General features: G+C 42.0%; 2 protein-coding genes and 1 long non-coding RNA gene across 8 annotated transcripts in view; 1 reads left to right on the top strand and 2 right to left on the bottom strand.

The window, feature by feature from the left end:
- LOC144026801 (1-phosphatidylinositol 4,5-bisphosphate phosphodiesterase gamma-1-like) overlaps positions 1–14303 on the bottom strand; it is a 21945-nt gene extending 7642 nt beyond the window's left edge. For all 3 annotated transcript variants that reach the window (XM_077533805.1, XM_077533806.1, XM_077533807.1), the window contains exons 1-20: positions 13747–14303; positions 10321–10470; positions 9781–9874; positions 9144–9191; positions 7239–7323; positions 7040–7120; positions 6117–6151; positions 5705–5777; positions 5525–5620; positions 5334–5452; positions 3678–3763; positions 3423–3543; positions 3176–3344; positions 2441–2560; positions 2262–2369; positions 2009–2193; positions 1581–1781; positions 1370–1489; positions 851–1034; positions 619–696 (exon numbers count right to left, since the gene is read on the bottom strand). In XM_077533805.1, the coding sequence (XP_077389931.1) occupies positions 619–696; positions 851–1034; positions 1370–1489; positions 1581–1781; positions 2009–2193; positions 2262–2369; positions 2441–2560; positions 3176–3344; positions 3423–3543; positions 3678–3763; positions 5334–5452; positions 5525–5620; positions 5705–5777; positions 6117–6151; positions 7040–7120; positions 7239–7323; positions 9144–9191; positions 9781–9874; positions 10321–10470; positions 13747–14005 (2412 nt within the window). In that variant the 5' untranslated portion in view covers positions 14006–14303. The remainder of the gene's footprint in view (positions 1–618; positions 697–850; positions 1035–1369; positions 1490–1580; positions 1782–2008; positions 2194–2261; positions 2370–2440; positions 2561–3175; positions 3345–3422; positions 3544–3677; positions 3764–5333; positions 5453–5524; positions 5621–5704; positions 5778–6116; positions 6152–7039; positions 7121–7238; positions 7324–9143; positions 9192–9780; positions 9875–10320; positions 10471–13746) is intronic.
- Positions 1–19059, top strand: part of LOC144026803 (uncharacterized) — a 24857-nt gene extending 5798 nt beyond the window's left edge. Inside the window, exons 2-8 of one of the 4 annotated variants that reach the window (XR_013285307.1) lie at positions 5267–5404; positions 6489–6592; positions 6672–6895; positions 6979–7178; positions 7257–7485; positions 16263–16737; positions 17667–19059. This is a non-coding gene — a long non-coding RNA (uncharacterized LOC144026803). Of the gene's footprint in view, positions 1–5266; positions 5405–6470; positions 6593–6671; positions 6896–6978; positions 7179–7256; positions 7486–7858; positions 9535–16262; positions 16738–17614 lie in introns of those variants that run through there. The other 3 variants (XR_013285306.1, XR_013285308.1, XR_013285309.1) reach the window with 3 other exon arrangements.
- naprt (nicotinate phosphoribosyltransferase) lies at positions 15474–21896 on the bottom strand. Its single transcript, XM_077533808.1, has 13 exons — positions 21261–21896; positions 20031–20158; positions 19853–19935; positions 18905–19035; positions 18723–18838; positions 17898–18094; positions 17696–17833; positions 16855–16939; positions 16693–16773; positions 16505–16607; positions 16283–16440; positions 15659–15766; positions 15474–15585 (listed from the first exon to the last, which is right to left on the bottom strand). The coding sequence occupies exons 1-13, from the start codon at positions 21505–21507 to the stop codon at positions 15499–15501; spliced, it is 1662 nt and encodes a 553-aa protein (XP_077389934.1). The 5' UTR covers positions 21508–21896; the 3' UTR covers positions 15474–15498.

Genomic DNA, 21896 nt, shown 5'->3' with positions numbered 1-21896 from the left:
GGCAAAAAAGACAAAAGCGAAAACGAGAACATTCATCGCTAGTGGATAATCACATGCTTATTTGCAACACACTGACATCCAAGCAGTCAGATATATTATTAAGATAATGCAGCGTTGCGCTACTGCGCTTTCCCCACCCCTGAGTAGTGCAACGCTATTTTTTTGTAACCGGATAGGGAACAATCCCCAATAAAAAGAGAGGACGCAAGAGAATTGCCAGAGCATCTTTTGACAGCTTGTACGTGGCAACTCTGCTCTCCTCTCTGTGAGTAAAAACGAATCATTCTTGTCTTCTCATCCTTGTGTCGTTCTTATATGTTTTGGTGTGTAAACCTAACACCATGAAAAAGCCAAAGTGCTTCACAAACAAACCAAACAAACACAATTTGTTGATAATAACAACAATGAAATAAAATAAAACACAGCAATAGTAGTTCATATAAACTCTCATCTAAAATGTAAATAGAAACGCTTGTCGTACTTTTTCAAATGTACATTTTACTGTTGATGATCAGCGAAAAGTTGATTAAGTGTGTGCCAAACATGCGAGTATGCGGTTCCGCTGAACAGAATCCAAATACATCATCGCACGGTCGCGCGTATCAACGGTAAACTCACCCGAGCGGTCGGCATCTTGTTGGCCTCGACATAAAAATGAGGAGTTCGAGCTTCGTACAATGCTCCATAATCAAGTTCCTGAAATGACAAGCAAAGAAATACAAGATACAAACTGGAAATATGATTTCCAAAAAATGGCAAAGCTGAAAAAACTCCAGATCTCCAGTGACGCTCCAATTTTTCAGGCCTTTCCGTACCAACGAGATTTTGAGATGCGGCGAAGGTGACTGACCGTGGTCCCCATCCGGTCCAGCGTGTCCTCGTTGATGGGGTAGCGCAGCTTCATCTTGCGGTACAGCGGGTGTTTCTCGTAGTAGCTGACGAGATCCAGCAGGCTCTCAAACTCTGCCGAGCTGCCCAGCATGAAGAGGCGGCCGTCCTGATGGATGCGGCAGTGTTTGATCTTACCCTCTGCCCTGCGCGCACGTCAAAACAAAAAACACAAACAGATGAGTCCACTGCGATCTAGTGTTCATTTCATCAATGAAAACCCCCAAAAAATAATTTCGTTAACAAACATTTTTTCACCGGGCGAAAACCAGACTCGACTATAAGACCGTCATTAATAAACAATAATTGGGACGAAATCATAGTCGACTAAAAATAGACTAAATAAAAACGGGAAGAGGTTGACTAACTATGACAAAAAACTAACAAGTGTGATTGAAACTGGACTAAAACTGAGACTAAATTTTTTAAATGGCGGATAAAATGAACACTAGTGCGATTCCTCGTCAGTTTTGAGACGTACCTGAAGGAGATGGCGTAAGAGTTGCGCTCGCCGCGTTTTCGCACCAAGAAGGCTCCGTCTCGTGGCACTCGCATCAGCATATGTTCAGCCTGAACTCGCGACAGACTCGAGTGATACCATCTGAACAAGTCGGCCGAAAAAAAACGATTACCATCTCGGTGCAGATTTGCAAACGGTACGAGCGATGTGTCGATGTGTAGCCGCAACCCACTCTCGACTCTCGTGCGCGTTGGGCTGAGGCACGGGCTCGGCCAGCCTCAGTTCAAACTCGTTGCAGCGCAGCGGCGTGTCTCGGTAGTGGCAGATGAGCTGCTGAAGGCTGTCAAACACCGGATTGTCCGTCAGGTAGAAACGCGTGCGGCCGGACTCTTGACGTAAATGGATCCTGCAGTGCTGCACGCGTCCCGAGCGCCTGGCGGAATGCGTCCAACCGGAGAAGGGCATCAAATCAAACTTTATTTATATGTATAGCACCTTTCATACATTCAAATGCAACAATTCAAGGTGCTGAACAATTACAACATCCATAATACAATAAAGAGATAAATATAGCCACCATGATCGTACCCACAAACACACGCAAACCACAACGTGGCGGGGCACAGAAGAACCCCGTGAGGAAAGGCACCCACTACTAACCAGAAAGACAAGGTGTAGTCTCCAACAAAGGTCTCGCTCTCGCGCACCAGGAAGGTTCCGTCTTTTGCTCCGCCCTCGCAGTATTCCTGCAGAAGTTTCTCGGCCGCCTGACGGCCGTCGCGACCTCCGCCCAGCTTGCCGTGAAACCAGCGCTCCGCGCCGTGCAGCTCGTTGTTGTTACACTCCTGCGGCGACGTGGGAGAAGCGAAAATGGCAAGACCGCGGTTTCGAACTGATTTACGGCTCGCCTCACCTCTTCGGCCTCATCTGAGTCTTCTTCGTCAGGGGTCTGATAGTGAGACGTCTCCTCTGAATAGTAAATCTTGTGACTGGTCAGGACGAAATAATGTGGCATCCAAGTCTGCGTGCGCACGGGTATATTTTGTCAGAAAGAACGGTAACGAAAACGGTGTACACAGATAAGCGACTCACGTGGTCAACGGGGTCTTGGAGGTAAAGGATGCCGTTCTTCAACGAGTTGCTGATGTCGTTTTCAGAGCAGCTGCCTGACGTCACCTCCTCGCACAAGGTTCCTTCCACCAGCTTCTTGTGCTTCGACACCGGGACACAATCCATGACTTCATGGCTACGTATTTTCATTCTGAACTACATGTTGAGGTTTTTGTTTTTTACCAGGACATTTGTCTTTAGTTGAAGTATGAATTTTAATGTTGTAGTGTTACCGCCACCAATGGAATGGAGGGGGTCCGTTTTTTCCGGTGTGTATTTCCGTCATTTTTCCGGCGAGATGCGCCAACGATCAGGCTGACGCCACAAGCGGTAGGCCTCAGTCACATTGGTGTATAAAAGTCTTGAGGTGAAATCAAAACTCAAGCTTTTACTTGAGGAGGTAAGTATGAATGATTGCCTGTCATGTGTCAGTCCTCTGATTGACTGACAACCAGTCCAATGAGTGGGATGGATGGCTAATTGTACTTTTTCTTTTAACTTTTTGATTCAACTCAACCGGCAGGTAAGAGAACCGGCGGTAGTAAATCCAGGTCTAGAAATGAAAGTCCTGGCAAACAGTGGTAAGGTTTTACTTTCTGGACCTGGATTTTGACACCTCTGCTCATGTCAATCGTCCTATTTCACTTTGGTTGTGTGCTGTGATATCAACTATTCTGGATTCTGATGCAAATGGAGATGTAATGTTTGTCCAAGTACCTTGATAAGAATCTTCCTGCGGAGCTGGAAGGGCGAAGGGAGGTCCTCTGCGTTGTTGTCAACTGACTTTGTAAGCAGCATATCGCCAAAAACCTTTTTAAAGTGCGTGGCCATGTTCCTTTGTTGGACCACGCTGCAGTGGTCTTCAATAGACAAGATGACAGGATATCTACATTTGCACGACAACATACGATTGAATTATTGCATCATCCTGATGCCTACATTGCTCCCGAAAGTGGCGACTTACTCAGAGGTGACAAAAGCGTGTTCTTTGATGGTGTGAAGCACATCGAGGAATTTGATCTTGGAGGTTAAAGTGTGGCCGTGGTAGATGATGGGCAGGTCATCGGGTCCATCCCAGCAGTCCACTGAAGTCGGAAAACATTCAACGACAACAGGAAATTTCCTGATTGTAAGACTTCCGACAAATATCGACATGGCCTCGTTCAACAACGTCTGTTCGCAAAGAATAGAACCGTATCGAAGCTGTTTGGAGACCCACATTCGATGCAGCGGCAGCCCATTCTCAGACAGCGAGCGTAGGCCTCAAGAGATGATTCACTGGAAAACTGGTCACCCGTCAGGTAGCTGATGGCGCAAGAAAACAAAAACGCTACGCATGACATTACAGGCTTCTCGTGTTTCAATTCGCCAGATTGGTCTTGATGTCAAGACCACTTTTCAAGGCGCTCAAGTAGAGGTGTGCAAAATTTCCGATTCTTAGATTATTCACGATTCGGCCGTGGAACAATCGAGAACGATTCACAAACGTCCAAATTCCGATTATATAAATATGCCAAGGGAAGCGAAACGAGCGAAAAGTACGCGGAACTGAAACGCAGTAGCGCGCGCGGTCTTCGGGACGCTTTTTGGGACGGACCGAGAGTACACATCCACAACTCACGCCTCGAGATTCAAAACAACAACAAGCATGGCTGAGCTGACCAACCCACCTCTTCGTGAGATCAGACCTGCTCCGAAAAGGCAAACAACTTGAGGCGGAAGTATCAGCTAGCTGGCTGCAGTGCGTCGGTTAGCGTTCTACAGGGCGCCGCGCAGTGATGCGAACGAACGAACAGAAAAGTAGTGGCTGGCGGTAATGGCGTCTGACTTTATTCAGAAAAGAGTATTGTGGTGGAAATGTATCACGCTTTTGAAAACAAAAAGTTTTTAGAAGAAAAACGCTTTATTTCCGAGACCCCAGCCAGCTTGCTGGACTATTTTCTTTTTTATTTTCTTCTCGTCCAACGTCGAACCAGAACTGGTGTCACCGAACGCTGTCAGAAAGAAGTCAGCGCTGATCGCACACACGGGAGGTGAGGATCAAATTGAGATTCATGTTAAAAAAGCCGAACGATCCCATTAATGTTTACACGTTCATGTTTACACAAGTTAAAAAGCAGAAAAGCACTTGAGGGTTTTTTTTTTTTTGTACCTCTGAGAAACTTTAATGTTTACATGTTCATCTTTACACAACTTAAAAAGCAGGAAAGCACTTCTTTTTTTTTTTTAGGCATTTGTATTGAAGTAGTAGTTCACATTGTCTTTCATTTATACCTCAATGCACTTTTGAGTGGATAAAAATAATATATTTTTGCTCAATGCTATGTTTTATTCTGTTGAAGACTGAATATACTTAAAAGCTGTTGTTACAGAATGAGGACTTGAGTATTTTATTTACTGTTTTGAACTGTTAACTTGATACTGAAATAGTAGTTTATGTAGGCCTGAGAGGACTTTTGTACTATTTTTGTAACTAATGTACGAAACATTAAAAGCACAAAAATACATTGTTTTTTTTCTGCTGCCTGGGGGGGAAATCAATAATCGTTTTATAATCGAATCGTAGCCTCTGAATCGTAATCGCAATCGAATCGTGAGGTGCCCCAAGATTCCCACCTCTACGCTCAAGGTCGTCTTCCTCTGGATTTTGAGCTTGAATTTGTTTTTGTTGCATTTTTTGTTTGCGTTTGTATTTTTGTTCTGTTTTCTTGTCTCCTGACCTCCAAAAGTCTTGTCTCAGTCTCTAGACTCTCGAGTCACGATAATGTCTTGGTCTTTGTTGGTGTGGTCTTGACAACAACACTACAGGCTTCTGCAGTCTCCGATCAAAAGACCAGAGAAGAAGAAGAAGAAGCCAGACATTGATGAGACGTACGTGTTGTGCGAGGAAGAGATCCAGTATTGTGACAGCGGCTTCTTCATGTCTTCTGGAGCAACGGGTGCGAGGTGAGGGTCGCACACTGAATTCTCTTTGGAGTACAAGAAGGTCAAGAACTGTGAAAACAACATGACACATTTCAGATTTCAACCTCCTCAGGTGATTTGTGCGCAGGTGCGTTTTGTCACCTCATCAAGTTGTAGGATGGGATCAAACTGGGGTCCACTTCTTAAGTATGTTGCGAGGAATTCTCGGACCCGGCTCAAATCTGATGCCCATGACACCTACATGAAAGGAGAAATAGGAAAAAGATGTGCAGGGAGCTTTTTCTTACTCGGGCGCTTCCAGTCGGAGGCTTTCAAGTGTACCTTTTGATCCAGTTGTAAAAATTTCTGGAAGTCATAAAGGGAAATCTGGCACAGTTCTGGTCTGTCCACATTCCTGAAAATACAACCATTCCCCCAGTTGGCAAAAGATGATATGAAAACTTGACATCTGCTACCTGCTGCACCTTGGACTTGTTAAACGTCATAAATCAGCATTGCCGCGCTAAGTATTTCAGGATAGTCCTACTGCTTCCGTTCATTTTTCAACATGGATCTGATATTTTCATCTCACTGTGAACAGCACAGTTAAAAAAAAATCGCATTTGTTTTTATAATGTGATTGGACGCAGCCTAAGTGACAAAAAGTGTGCCAAACATGCAGAAGGCAGTCCTGGAGAGAATGTGAGGAGAAGTGAGCGAACATTGAGGAAGAGGTGCAAGTGGTCGGACTCACCGCAACGGGAAGGAGAGTTCCAGCTGTTCGATAATCTGGGAAAGCCGCGTGGAGGGAGCAAGTGAGGGGCAGGGCAGGGAAAAAATAAATAAATAGGAGAATGTGAGTGTTGTAGAGAAAAAAAGCACTTGTGCCATCATTCCATTACATATACAGTAGTGCTGTTCCTTATTAGGGTTGTTGGTGAACTGGAGCTTATTCTTTTGGACACGATGCAGGGTACACGCTAGACAACTTGCCAACCAATATAGACAAATACACCAAGTATTGATATGTTTGCATCTATTGACAATTTGTTGGTTCCGCGAACGTCTTGGTCTGTCACTAAATATGACCTTAATGTTCTGTTATTAGTTTTCTGATGTCGTGCAGGTATTTTGGGAGAATCTGCATTTTGGGCTGTTCCTATATTTTCTTCCCGTGGCACTGTGTCTTCCATCTTTAGTTCTTTGATCGTGTTTTTGTTTTCATGCCAGGTATTTGTCACATCACTTTTTTTTTTTTTTTTTTTTGCTATACCCATTCACATTAAAATTGTTTGTGCACATTTGACAGGAGACACTTTAGTTGAAGAGTTTTTGGAGTACATTCTGTCAGTTTTTTGAAGAGAGACTTGTTGGTGTCACGGGCAATCTGGCATGGAGTCAAAATTGTCGTTACGGAAAGATTTCCCTTTGGTATAAATTGTTTACTTGAACCAAGATCCATCATCATACGGTGTCACCGCCGCTTTGAGCACAGATGGTCCTGGCCTGTGAGGAATTACACCACCGCGACAGGTAAATGTGACTAACCCGGGTTCAGCTGTTTAGCTTATTAGATATTTTTAAGTAATAGGCTTAAGTTTGCTTCTGTTTTTCAGAAATTGAAAACATCTACTTCCGGTGTGTTCGGGTTCAACTCAATTCAACACCGACACTCACACTCCTCTGTGTGTCAAACATCAACGTTCGGTAGAGTTGTGCAAAGTTGGGGTACGACAATTCACCGCGGGCGTCAACCTCCTGGACACACGTGGACAATTTTCAATTAACACTTCAAGAAAAGCAAATACAACCACTGGTGAGCTCAGCGTCATTCGTCAATGTTAACGTTGAACAAGCTTTGAAAATGCATCGTGACCTGTAGCTTGTCTTTCAGGAAGCGCATGTTGGGGACTTTGTAGTTGATCTGAGGCAGCAAAGCTTTCACGTCCTTCACAGTGACACTGCAAGAGAGGCAGAAGATGTCGATTATCTGTCCAACATCTCAAGGTCACTTTTCAAGAGCCTCAAACCGATTGATGGAACAGCAACAAGGCACGAGAAGGATTTGATTTGACCATTGAAACAGATCTCAAACACAAGGATGTGCAAGATTGTCTGCAAAGGTAAAACCTTCAACTTTATTTATACAAATGTAAAACCATGCACTGATGCAAGTGTGACAAGATGATGGTGGATAACCCCAAATAGGGAAACGGTATAATGTAGCAGCATAGAGAGGAAAAAGCTGCTCTTGATGGGTAATTTTGGTAGTGAGGGTGTATATTCGAGTGCATGTTGTTCTCGAGAAATGATGGCAGTCCAAACCTGCAACGGAACCATCTTGAGGCTGGTTTCAATTTCATCCGCCAAGTTAAGACTGGTTTTAGAAAACAATGACATGTCTGATGTGTGGAGGGACTCAGATTCATCCGAGTTTTGGAAATATGCCGAACATTTTTCGAAAGACCTCTAAGAGTAAATGGGCATCTTCCTCAGAGGTCACAATGCGCAGGTAAGCGCAGCCAAGAGCAAGAAGTTGGCGGCAAAGGTGGCGCGGCAGGAGATCCATGCGCCCGCCGTGAGTATGCAGAATGGATGGCAAAGCTCCAGAGCTTGATGGCATTCCTGCAGAGTTTTACAAGTCGTTTGGGGACATCCGTGGAACAGACTTACTGGAGTTGTTGACCGACAGCCTCAAGGCAGGCAGGTTAACTCTTGACTTGCAAAATTATCTTGCTGCCAAAGAAGGAAGACCTCCAAAAGAGTCTATGAGCTTTCTTTAGATAGATAATATCAAAATAATTAGTTCAATACATCACACAATCTGGTTTGAAGAGGAAATAACCAGCACAAATATTTCAAGGTAACATAACCCAAAGTTATACTTTGCAGCGTCTTCCAACATCTTCCTTCATAAATTCTTTCTATACACACACACACACACAGTTTTTGTTTTGTTTTGCTATTGCTGCCAAAAACATGTTGCTAGCTGGTATTATCTTAGCTGTTGATATATCTTATTTGGCGACTGTTGTTAACGTCAGGAAATACCTGACTGAGTGCGCGTCCTTAAATTAGAGGTTGGACGTCTTGGATGTTGACAGGAGTTTCCGTTTTGGGATTGTACAGTAAACACTGGAACATGTTACTGCTCCGTGGCGGGGAGGACTCAAGAAGTAACACGATTTGAATGGGATTGTCGAGATGTTTCTCTGCCATTGTCCCCAAATGCAGATTTCCCATCATACTCTGCATTATCAAACAAAACACAGGGATCTTTTCATAAACTGTCAAGGACGGAGAAGTACATGACGTCAAACAAAAGCGATGCATTTACCGTTTAGACCTGCTTGGTGGGGGGAATGTAGCTTCTGTGGCCGCTATCGCGCAATGAGATCATGAGCGTAGCTTCCCTTCTGAAAAGCTATTTGATGTTGCGAACGCGGCTACTGCCCAACGCAAACTCTTTCTCTCGCTCCCTCTTTTCTCCTGCATTGTTACGATTAGCAGAGCGGAGAGGAAGTTGCCCTTTCGCAGCCTATGGCATCACTTCCTTCACCTTATCAAGTTGTGACAGGCTGTTTGTCTTGGAGCCGCATCCACCCAAAACACAAGTCTGCGTCCACTAATGCGAGCGCAGGAACGCGAACCGACCGACAGCAAAGTGAGCGGGGCGCAATCGACATCTGGATCGAGTTTCATTTCCATGGCCGAGCTGCTGGAACACACGACGCCAACATTCATCCTAAGGATGAGGAAAGCTGAGTTTAGAACTACTTACCTTCCTTCGTGGTTCCTGTCCATGACTTCAAATTGTTTCCTCAGCCATCTATCGAAAGAGACGTGGAGAGGGAAGAAATACAGAACGAATGAAAACAATAGGGACGGAATTCCAAATAAATAGCACGCAATAATTGTTAGCGGCTAACTGTCAACATTGTCCTGACTCAAGACGAGGCATCAAGATTACATAATTGGAAGATTATCTCTGATCTTATAGACGATGTTAAATGCAGTATTAAGAACCAAACCTAATTTGTTATAAAAACTCTTCAGCACACTACAGACCTCCGCCAAGGTGGAACTCTTGACATTTTGGTTATTGTTGTCTGAACACATTGTAGCAAGTTTTTTTTATATAGAAATCTTCCACTCACGTGCACACACAAGCAAACAAGTCCACCGTGTTCCAACTATGTTTTGCATTTGCGTTATTAGGGTTGGAACACCTATGGAACTAGGGGCGTGGAAACCAAATAAAAAGAGAGGATGAGGAGCGGATTTTTTCAGCGTCTCCTCGCGAGCTTTGAACTGAGTGTCTTCTCTGCTTTTTTGTCGTGTTTAATAAATGTCAAGCAGGTGAAGCTGACACGCGCAACATCAAAACGCAAACGGTTGCGATTGTGCACAGAAGCAACCTGTCTGTTTGGAGCGGGGCCGGCGCGCTCTGAGTGTCAGTCATCAGCCAGTTGAGACCGGTCATCCACATGTTGACGTCGTCCGCGCTGAAGGCTGAAAATATCACAGGACAAACACCGCGGGTCACCCGTGTAGCGTGAAAACGTCAACACGACAGTCACTGATGAACAAAAAGAGACAATGAAGTCCCAGTCACTGAATTCGTATTTGCTACATTCTCTCCCCGTGATGCAATCTCTGTTAGCAACAATAAATAAACACGCGAGAGCAGACAAAACAAAACGCAAGAGCGCCAACAACAGTTTGACCAAAAACACATGTCAAATGTTTCAAAAAGGAAATGAAGTGCTTTGCTAAGACCTCGAGGATACGCACCAGGAGTTCTCCGTGAGAAACGTTAATAAACTTGACAGCGCTTGTTCAAATAAACCTCATCACGATACGGATAAGATTTGATGCGTTAACCTCGGGCCGCGTTCGAGAAGCGAGCAAAACAAACGGGGTAGATGAGCTCTGGCAAAAAAACAAATGACACCGACCTGCGACGCTCAGCGTCCTGAGGCGAAACTCCAGGCCATAAAGCACGATGAAGCAGAGGGCGGAGTCCACTTTACGAGCCTCCTCCGGGTAGCGCTCAAAATCGCGGGAGCCTTTTCCCAACCGCAGCTCCCGGATCTCTCGGATGTCCACTAGCCCAGGGAGGAAAAGCAAAGATTAGCCTTGCGTGAATACCCCCCACCACCAAACTAGATCACATTATTATTGCTTTCCCTGTCAAACACATGACGGCTGCAGGGCCCCACCAAAAAAATAGCACTTAGTGTGTGGGCGGCAAGAAAAAAAAACAAAAACATAACAGACGTGAACATTTGAGATGTAGCAACGAGGATGTTGGAATGCATTTGGTACACTCTCAAAACAGTTGGTTCACAAAATAACCCAAATTGGGTTGACCCACCCAACTGCTTGGGTTCATCGCTTACACCAAAAACAAATGAATAACCCATAAAACAATGAGAAAAATTGCGCTTGGGGTCATTCGTTTGACGCAACTTTTAGGTTTCGGTCGGTCCCGAAAGATTGACTCGTTTTGTTTTTAATACATAAATAAATGGGTCGTTTTGTGGGTTATTCATTTGACCCAACTGTTTGGTTTAGAATTAATAGCCCAAAATGTTGAGTTGGCAAAAAAAAAAGAAAAAAAAAAAGGCTCTTTTGTGGGTTATTCATTTGACCCAACTTTTTGGTTTAAATAAATAACCCAAAACGTTGGGTCCTCCCCAAAAAATTTAAAAAAAATTGTTGCTTGTGGGTTGTTCATTTGACCCACGTTTTTGGTTTAAAATTAATAACCCAAAAAGTTGTGTTGGCCAAGGAAAAATGTTGTTTTGTGGGTTATTCATTTGACCCATTTTTTTTTTGGTTTCAATAAATAACCAAAAGCGTTGGGTGATCCCCCCCCCAAAAAAAAGTATTGTTTTGGTGGTTATTCATTTGACCCAACTTTTTGGTTTAGAATTAATAATACAAAAAGTTGTGTTGGCAAAGGAAAAAGGTTGTTTTGTGGGTTATTCATTTGACTCAAGTTTTCGGTTTAAATAAATAACCCAAAACGTTGGGTTGAACTTTTATTGGTTGCGATCATAATTGCAGCTTGCGATGCTGCGGGAAACGTTCAAGTGAGCATGAACCAAAGAGTGAATCAAATCGACGTTGACATTTCCCACGGTCGGCGTCCACGCCCACAAAGAAAACGTCGTCGTATTGACTTTAGCAGATGTCCTCTGCAAACGCAAACAAAACACAAACTCGTACAATCGACGTTCCAGCACGCTGACGTGTGGATTGACTTGTTCTTCTTAAGGTTATCGAAGGGCAAATTCATCAGATTCACTTTTGCAATTAATTGCATGCAAAAATAAGTGGAACTTTTGCAGACACAACAACAATTTGGACTTTTTTTTTTTTTTTTTTTTCTTACTGGACATTTTCTTGCTGTACGCAGTTGAATTTTGTGAAGCACAACCAAACGTACGAATCAAAACAACATATTTCACTTTTCATCTCATTTATCTATCCAACCATTCATCCGCCTTTTCTTTTATTTTCACATTTTTTTAAGCTAACAAGGGAGCACTTTGGACTGTTTCCCATGAGTCACATGAAGACAAATGACCGTCACCTTCATATTTAGGGACGGGCAAGTACTGATACCAGGTACCGGTATCAGGATATCCAATACGTCCGCCTCTCAGCTTCCTGTATAAAAACCTTTTTGTTATTCCGTTTTGTTTCTAACGACAGACAGGAAGTCCGACACTTCCCTTGATTAGCCGAGCACTTCCTGCGACTCAAAATTCCTTCAAAAAGACTGACATCACGTCATCCGAAGAGTTCATCTCAAAGAAAAAAAAAAAAAATGCTGATTGCGGCGTACGTTTGGAGGGTGGAGACGTACTTAAAAGCAAACAGTTGGAGGGGGAGAAAAAAAAATATCATGTTACAAAAACAAGCTGGGAGTGGAGGTGAGTCAGATACGTATGTAGGATTTTTTGGCAAAGGACCTCCAAAATCCAAATAAAAAAGGAAAGTGAAAGAAAAGTTGACCGAGCAGAAAGAATCTGGAAATGAGGTGTGGGTTTTTTTTAGGGGGGCTACGTGGGTGTGAGGGATTTAGGAACTTGAGAAAGTCCAGCTGGAAGAAAAAAAGTGCGCTGAGAGTGGAGGAGGGAGACCAAAAAAAAAAAAAAAAAATGGGGTAGCAAATGAAGACGAGACCTGCTGAGTTGGAATTTGTCTCGTCTGTTTGTAAAGAGACAAACGCAGGTTCACAATGTTTTTTTGTGTGCTTGGTTGAATCAAGGTAATTTTAGTTCACTAAAACTAAAATTCAAAAACCAATTTCGTTAACAAAATAAAATAAAAATGAAAATGCTTTTTTTAAAAACAAAAACTAACTGAAACTACATTTCATGTTTACAAAACTAACTAAATTTATAGCAAAAATGTCGTTTTAGGCTTTGGTGATTGATTTGATGCATTTGGGGATGATTTTAAATGTGATTTTAAGTCGATTTATTTTGAAAAGGACGTTTTTGTTTTTTTGTTTTTTTTAACTGACAGAATACATTTTGAAAAGGAAAGTGTGTCGCACAGCAGTGACATCATCTCGCAGCAGCCAATAGAAAAGCACCTTGAAATGACGTCGTGCCCATGCTGTTATTTTTAAATATTGTGCGCAAGTAATACTTATTAAAAAAAACCAAACTAATACTGAAACTAGTTAGAACTCAACTAAAACGAATCACTTATGAAATAACTAAAACTAGAATGAGTGAGTGAGTGAGTGAGTTGAGTGAGTGAGTGAAAAAACAACAACACTGTGCGTGCTGTCAAGTTGTGGCGGGAGTGACGTCATACAGCCGACAAATTCGCCCGCCGGCTGCCTGCATTGAGTGACGTGACCCCCCCCCCACACACACACACACACACACCCACACACACACACACTCTACGATTGGCTGGAGGGGTAAACACCTGTCTCTCCACAGAAACGTCCCGCTGTTGACAAAATAAACACAAAATGGCAAAATACAGGCTGGGGTGGGGGTATGCTAATGCTATCTTACCATGCTAATGCTGGCTTAGTTAGCATGATAATGTTAAGTTACCATGCTAATGCTAAGTTAGCTCAGCATGCTAGTACTAAGCTAGCATGATAATGTTAACATGCTAATGTTAACTTAGCATGATAATGTTAACTTAACATGCTAACGCTAAGTTTTTGTTGTTGTTTTTAATCTTTTCCGTATCTGGATGCCGGGCGAAGTGTCCTCTTTTATGGAAATAAAAAATGTAAAAAATAGTCGCTCTACTTTAATGGACTTGAGGATGACGTCACGGGGTGACGTTCGTGCCTTCCCAATACAATTTGAAAAACGTCATCAGCAAAACTTGGCACTCACCCTCTCCTTCGATTTTGTCCGAGCCGGCGCGACGCCACACGATTTGTCTGGTGTCCTGCTTGATCTGCACGGTCCTCTTGTCCGGACGCTGTGACTTCTTGTGGTAGAAAAGGGTCATCACGCTGCCCATCTCCAGACCGTGGAGGACGCGAGGACCACCGGCTTCCGTCGTCCGCTCCATCATCATCATCATCATCACCATCGCCTCTTCTTCCCTGCAGCCGTTCAGCTGGCAACCAACGAGCCTGGCTGCGCACATCCTCACTTCACTCACAGCATAACTTGTGGCTGGAAGTTGCTGCAGGGCTGTTTTGAGGGTTGGACGCTTAAATGAGTTTCACATTGAAACGCAAGCTGCGCACCAACATTATGTACACGGGGGTGGTGAAATATGATTGATCTTCTGCTCCTGGAGTTTAGGGGAGCGAATCCCTCTCTTATCTTTTCCAGATGCGTCTGGCAGGCAGCGCAACACCAAAATCCACTCAAGGAGTATTTTCATCACTTAAAAAAAAAAGAGAAGAAGACGTAGACCGGGTTATGTAATGCCTACTTAGAAAAATCCTGTTGCCTTTAAATGCTCCTCAGCGATGAAGAACATGGCAACGCAGAAGACGCGATGCGGTGTGGAAACTAGTCGATCATATGGGCGTGTTCTTCGAAACGCCCCCTCTTCTTCTTCTTCTTCTCTCCTCGCCGCGCGTCCTCTCCCCTTCCTTCAACGCTTTTTTTCGGGAAAAGTGGGGCCACCAAAGCGGAAAAATCTTGATCTGCGTTCCACCCGACTTTTATGAGTGAGTGGATATGCTGGCGAGGGACGTCAATTGTAGAAGGAAAGTCGTGGAGGCGTTTGTGCGAGGGGAGCACGGACAGCAGCGACACCCTGCGGTCATCCAGGAGATGTGCAAGCTATGACCGGACTCGCCACGGCGGCTAATTGCAGTGTCTCGGGCGCCCTCTTGTGGCCATTTCACGATCTGGAACTAGAAATGACAACAACAGAAGATTGCCGTTAATTTCATACAATTTTAAGGAAAATGCAAGACAGGTATTGGGAGGATGTCTTTCATTTAAAGAACATCCATAATCCCTTTTTTTTCTTCATTTTTTTTATGCTTTCACACAAAAAAAACAGGTAAATAAAACCATCATATAATTTATCCAGCTCAACTATCAACTGTACATTTTGAATAAGAATTTTCATGTCACATCGTATATTGGGCACACTGTAAAATCATGATCAACTCAAGTAGATTGAGAAAACAGATTAAAGTACATGAACTCCATTTCAGTATAAAATTTGATTGTCATCGTCACTCGACAGCGTCGAAAAAGTACTTTTAAAAATAATGAAGTCACTACATTAATAAGTATAGACAAAATATTAACTTTTTACTGCTGAAAATGGCTCAATGAGTCACGTAACCCTTTCAAATCTCGTCTTAAATGAATGACCAAAGACTAAAACGAAGGAATTTTTGCTATATAGTTTCGTAAACATAAAATGTAGTTTGTTAGGTTTAGATTTTTAGAAAGCATTTTCGTTTTTATTTTATTTCCTCAACGCAATTGTTTGTTTTTTTCCCGTTAGTTTTAGTTTACTAAAAATAACCTTGCTAGAAACACAGCAACATTTTGCCTCATTATTTTACACATTTTATATTAGGAATTTTGATTGGCTTTTGAATTATGAAGAGGAGTCTCAGTAAACAGACACAAAATCAGGGTTTGGAAAAGAGAAAATAATTTTCTTTAATTGTCCATGATAAAATTGTTCTTCTTCGTACTGCCTCTTGTGAGATCTGTAACCAAGTTGAATAGCCTCTCCGACAGCGCCACCTGGTGGAAAGATGCGCAAAGTGATCAAGTGTTGTCGTTTCGGTCGACACATTGAAATGAGTATTTTGCTCACTGTGTACGAGTCGGGCTCTTGCAGTCGCTTGTGTCGAGGGTGAAGGCTCTGGAGGGAGCGCTCGACGTCGGCTTTCGTTTCTGCAGCGCTGCTCAAAGGTCGCGTCACCTCAAAAGTGGAACACACATTCACCAGACTTAACTCAGCCTGTTTAATTAAAGAGGCAGGGGACGATCAAAAATGTTTCCATATGTTAAGTTAGCATGCTAATGCTAAGTTAACATGCTAATGCTGGCTTAGCATGATAATGCTAAGTTAACATGTTAACGTTAATGCTAAATTAACATGTTAATGCTAGTTTAGCATACTAATGCCAAGTTAGCATAGCATGCAAATGCTAAATTAACACGGTAATGTTAACTTAGCATGCTAATACTAAGTTAGCATGCTAATGCTAACTTAGCATGCTAATACTAAGTTAGCATGCTAATGCTAACTTAGCATGCTAATGCTAGCTTAGCATGATAATGTTAACTTAGCATACTAATGCTAAATTAGCATGCTAAGCTAATGCTAAATTACCTCAGCGTGATGATCAAATAAGTTTCCACCGCATTTTGCTTGAATAATCAAAGCAAAACTGTGTCCACATTTGTGTGTGAAGATGATGATGAAGATGCACACCTGCCCTTTGGCGAACATTTCCTGGCGCAGACAAATGACCCGAACTGGAGTGACAGAGAGAGGAGCGCCATCTGCAGCCAGAGGGTGACATCTGACGTGACGTCCTGCCTCCGGCGGAGGCTCCACTGCCAAACACAACAGATCCAGAAAAGGATGACCTGCGCAAAAAGTGTTGTTACGGTAAAACATACCAAAAACAAAACGAAATTGTGTTTTCCTTACCGTCAGCGTCAATGAGCCTGTAGACGGCTTTCCTCCCTGGGACGGTGCTCTTCTGCGGATCTTCGCTGATCTTCATCTTGGGCTGACCTCTCACCTCCACAAGCTGTCGCGGAAAACGCAAACGCAAACAGCAAGCGTGATCGCCACGCAAGGAAGCGACCAAAAAACAACAAAAAAAACCCACCAACCTTATACACGCAACCCAGCGACGGCTGTTTGGTGCAGGTGACCAGGTGCGTTCCCACGCCGACCACATCGATCGCATTCTCCTGAGGAAAAGTACAAATATCCATTAAAAAAATTAAAAAAAACACACATCAGAAAGGTCAAAATGTGTTTGTTGCCTTCACCGTTTCATTGAGTTCCACCATAGTTTGCTCCGAGATGTTATTTGTCCCAACAATGATCAGCGAATCGAAGGCGGAGGTAGAAAAGCTGCAAACACCCCCCCAAAAAAAAGGTCAACTAGTGACTAGCTCACAATTTTTAATTCTTCATTTTTAATGCTAGCTTAGCATTCTAATGCTAAGTTAGCATGTTAAGGCTAAGTTAACTTAGCATGTTAATGCTAGCTTATCTTAGCATGCTAATGCTAAATTAGTAGGCTAATGCTAGCTTAGCATGCTAATGGTAAGTTAGCATGCTAATGCTAAATTAACAGGCTAATGCTAGCTTAGCATGTTAATGCTAAGTTAAAATGCTAATGCTAAATTAGCATGCTAATGTTAACTCAGCATACTAATGCTAAATTAGCAGGCTAATGCTTTCTTAGCATGCTAATGGTAAATTAACATACTAATGCTAAGTTACCATGATAATGTTAACTTAGCATGCTAATGTTAAGTTAACATGCTACTGTTAAGTTAGCATGCTAAGCTAATGCTAAATTACCTCAGCATACTAAAATAATTCTAAGATACTGCTAAGCTAATAGTAATGCTAAGCTAATTTACAATCTACTAATTGATATCATTTCAATGTGACATTCTTAACAGTCAAATCTTTCATTGAACTTTAGGGATGATTTTAAGTCCATTGGCTACTTGATTATTCAAACTTGACTTTTTTCTGCTAACCGATTCAACACTGTTCAAACTTTCAATTGTTCAGCTCGTTCCAGGTCCTTCTGCATCATCCCACAGTTTTTCATTCATCCTTGCAGCCTTCACAGGCGATTTCCCCTCGACTCACTGCTCGCTGCAGCGCGTCAGGACGCAACGCACGTCCACCGATTGCTTGCAGAGGTCGCCGCTGTCCAAGCGAACTCCCAGCGGCCGATAGCCCAGTTCACACAGCGCCAGGGCCACCGCACAGAAGCTCAACAGGCCGCTGCACACAAAAGAAAAAGTCGCCAATGATGTGGTACGTTTCGATGGCAACGCGGGACAATTACCAGGTGACGCTGTAGCTGTCGATCACCGGCAGGAAGTTGTTGGGGTAAGCGATGGCGTACGACAGGAAGGCAGCCAGCTCGCCCTGGTGGATCTTGCCGGGCTCCGCCCCCAAAAGCTCACACACCCGCGCCAGCCAATCCCTGGTCAGAGAGATGAAGTCGACCGGGTCGCGGCCCCCGTTCGAATCCACGAGAGTCTAATCGGAAGAGCAAACGATTTGTAGCTGAGCTTGCTCGCGTACTGTCGAGATTCTTCACAGATTAAGTCAACTTTATTTCTAGATCACAGGGGTGTCAGGAGATTAAACATTTCAATTGGAATTAACACATTCATTGCCAGACCAGCAAAAAAAAAAAAAGCATCATTTGACGCCTTTTTCCGTCAATGGCAGTGAATGAGTTAATTACATTACTTCAATAGTTAACTCAATTAATCGCACATTTTATATCTGTTCAAAATAGGGCTGTGCAATTCATTGAAATTAAATTACAATTTCAGTTATTACACTCCACAATTACAAAATCAGCATCATCGTAAAAAAAACAAAACAATTATTTCTACTAAGTTTTGAATTGTTTAAATTTATACATTTGTACTTTTTTTTTTAAATTTAAAAATAACTAATTTAATAAATGATGTTTCATCCAAAAGTAACTTACATATAATAACAAATAAACAAGCAAATTAATGAATAAATAAATAATGCATAATAAATGCATAAATTACTAAAAAATAAACAAATGTTGACACTGCTAATAATAATAATATTAATATCATTTAAAAAAAGCATGCATTTTTGTCCTTTTGTCAAATTTGCGCCTCACTGTCGGCGAGACCTCCTCGATGGCCGTGAAGGAGGTGACGTACGAGTGCGCCATGGTCCCCGCGACGGGGATCCCGAACAGCAAACCGGCCTGAACGTTGCTGGTCAGGTCGAAGCCTGCGAGGCCCAACGGCACAGTGAGAAACCGAATTGGAGAAAAGGGACTTGCGAACGGCCAATCACCTCCGATGTAGGAATATCGGGACGCGGTCAGACCCCCGTCGGGGCCCTGGGCCCTCCGGAGGCCCATCTCCAGCAGCTTCCTGCGGGGGCCGGACGCCAGGCGGAAGCGGGCGGCGTTACTGCAAACCAGGCTCCAAAGAAGAAAAAGAAAATAGAAAAAATAGTCGGGTGTCAATTTTTTATTTCTTTTTATACATTCTATTTTTTTATTTTATTGAATTATTTCATTCATTATTATTATTATTATTATATAATTACATATTATGATTAATATAATATATAGAATAAAAATATTAATATAATTATTAATTATATATAATAATTAATTATTAAAATGGGTATGTATAAAAGCATATGGGTGTCAAAATTAGCGCAATAACAAGTTAACTTTAAGTCCTATAAAGTTTTTTTTTTTTTTTGCATATTCTATTTTTATTTTATTTTATTATTTAATTAATTATTAATTAGCAGTCTTATATAATTATATATAAATATTATGATACAATATATTATATATATAAATATATATTAGGGGTGTCAAAAATTTGCGCAATAACAAATTAACTTTATGTCCTATAAATGTCATTTTTTCATATTCTAATTATTTTTTATTTTATTTAATTATTTAGTGAATTATTATTATTATTATTATTTATATAATTTTATATAACTATTCATATAATAATATATTCTATAAAATATAATTATATAATATAATTATATAATTATTAATTCAATTCAATTAATTGTAATATTTGTTCTTAATTTGAAAAAAAAACATGTACTGTTCCTGTTACCTGTTGCGAACATCCAACATGAAACACTAATGCCACCTAGTGGCATAAAAAAATTTTTCACTTCAAATAACTTTATGAATGACTATAAAATTATTGTATCACTCAAACTAAAAAGATACAACCAAATGAAAATGTGCGTTTGTTGTCTTACCTGGCGTAGTTGACCAGACAAAGTAAACTGGTCTCCAGCAACTGAACCACAGCCAGCGGACCGGCAACCTCCATCAGAGGCTCCTGCAGAAATATCGCAGACAAAATCAAATGAAATCAAAAAATGACACCGCCGTCCCGAGACGCGGACCGGACCCTTAAAGCGTCTTGAATCTCACCCGAGCAAAGACCACCGTGCCCTCCGGGACAGAGCGCAGCGTCACGCCACAACAGTCAAGACTTCGCAGGTAGCGGAAGAAGGCGGGGTCAGTCGCTGGCGGCAAAACCGACCGCAGGAAGTCCACATCTGCAGTCCAGAAAACAAAATGACTGCATAGAAATAAAGAGGACTTAAATGAAGAAAAAAAACAAAAAACAAACATGAATGATGAATGAAAAAGCATTCATAATAAACTAAAAATCATACCAAAAAAAAAACAAATAGAAAAAAATATATATACTGTGTTGTATAATAAGTAAATGAAGAAAAATGTGAATGAAAAAAAATGTAAACAGAAAAAAAAGAGCATATGACAAATGAAAAGGCATTTATAATGAAGTAAAAATCATACCAAAAAAACATAATAAACGAAAATATATATATATATATAAATCAATGGGATTTTTCTTCATTTTTTTTTTTATTAACGGCAATATATCCGACGGTAGTTTTTTAATTTTTAATTGGAACACCCGCAATAAATGAGGGAACACTGCACTGCCTATTTTCCATCGTCTCTTTAGTTCACAAAACTGCCAAAAATGTTAGAAATTGATAAAACGGGGAGAAAAAACTGTGTAAAAAAAAAAAAAAAACTTAAATCAGAAAATCTAAAAAAAAATGTATGCAAATGAGACATTAAAAAATATATAAATAAACAAATAATAATGATAATAATAATCAGAAGACCAAAGGTAAGAAAATGAATGTCAAAGTTTTGTATGCTGCATATTTTTCTGTTTTGGTCCAGCACTAGTTAGCTCTTGGTACATTAACTACCACGAACACACTGTTGCCTGCATCACAAATGACAATGTTCAAATGTTTTGCAGCTCCGGGCAGATTTTTTTTTGTGTTATTTATTTGGTCTAAATCGGCCCTGCTCTATATACGCCGTGTGCAAAAACTGAGTTATTTCTCCTCACTAAACTAAAGCCGCCAGATTGAATTAAGTTGCACAACATTCACTTTCTTCCACAATTTGGTTGGTACTGATCCCCAACTTGTGCACGATTGTGGACCTGGTTCGACACAGTTCACGAGAATGAGTTCGTTCTGCAAAGACGTGGAGAAAAGTATTGCGCAACCAAATGTCAAAGCAGATGAGAGTGGGGTGGGGGCTGGGGGGTTTATGTGGCTGGGGTCGTATTGGGTTCCTCAACTTTTGTCAACGTCAAGCATTCCTCACCTCGGTCCGTGAAGCGGAAGTCGCGCAGGAAAAGCAGACAATCGTCGAGTCCGGCGAAGATCGTGAAGCAACCGCAAAACGGGTCCTCCCTGAAGAACAGCTCGAACGCCGAATGCTCGCGGTGCCGCCCGGCGCGCCAGTACGCGTACGCCATAGTGAACTGGTACAGGTCGGTCAGCAGCGCCGGCGCCCGCTCCAGGATGGACCTCTCCGGGGCCGCACGTGTGCCGCTGCAAGGCGCTGCCATCTTTAGGTTGTTGTTGTTTTTGCAAAAGTCGAGTTTGTTGTTCCAAGTCCGATGACGATTCGGAGGATCTCTGGGACTTGAACTTCACTCCCAGACCGATTCTCTCGTGGAAGTTAAAACGTACACAAAACCACAAACAAATACGATGTTTTGCCGTGACCGGCAACTCACCACTGAGCGCTATTTTGCCGAGAACTGCAAGTACACACAAATAGAATTCAAACGCATCTGAAGGCGTGTCTACAAACCAGCTGCTTGACAAACAACATTTCGAGAACTCTTCTTGACAAAGTAAGACTTAGTTGCTTTCCCACGCTTTTTTTTTTTTTTTTTTTGTTTCGTCGCTTTCGGCTTTTCAATTCTGGCTCGAGAATATAAAAACAAACAAA

The sequence above is a fragment of the Festucalex cinctus genome, chromosome 10 (genome assembly GCF_051991245.1).
Source record: "Festucalex cinctus isolate MCC-2025b chromosome 10, RoL_Fcin_1.0, whole genome shotgun sequence".
NCBI classification, from domain to species: domain Eukaryota; kingdom Metazoa; phylum Chordata; class Actinopteri; order Syngnathiformes; family Syngnathidae; genus Festucalex; species Festucalex cinctus.
This window is presented reverse-complemented; position numbering and strand designations above follow the sequence as displayed.

Bases quoted from the DNA above. Each gene is read 5' to 3' on its own strand.
- naprt (XM_077533808.1), bottom strand. From the start codon at position 21,507: ATGGCAGCGCCTTGCAGCGGCACACGTGCGGCCCCGGAGAGGTCCATC. The intron at 17,834-17,897 runs GTAATTGTCCCG...TTTTGTGTGCAG, and splicing joins GACAGCTACAGCGTCACCTG to CGGCCTGTTGAGCTTCTGTG. The intron at 16,608-16,692 runs GTTGGTGGGTTT...TTTCCGCGACAG, and splicing joins CGCTGGGTTGCGTGTATAAG to CTTGTGGAGGTGAGAGGTCA.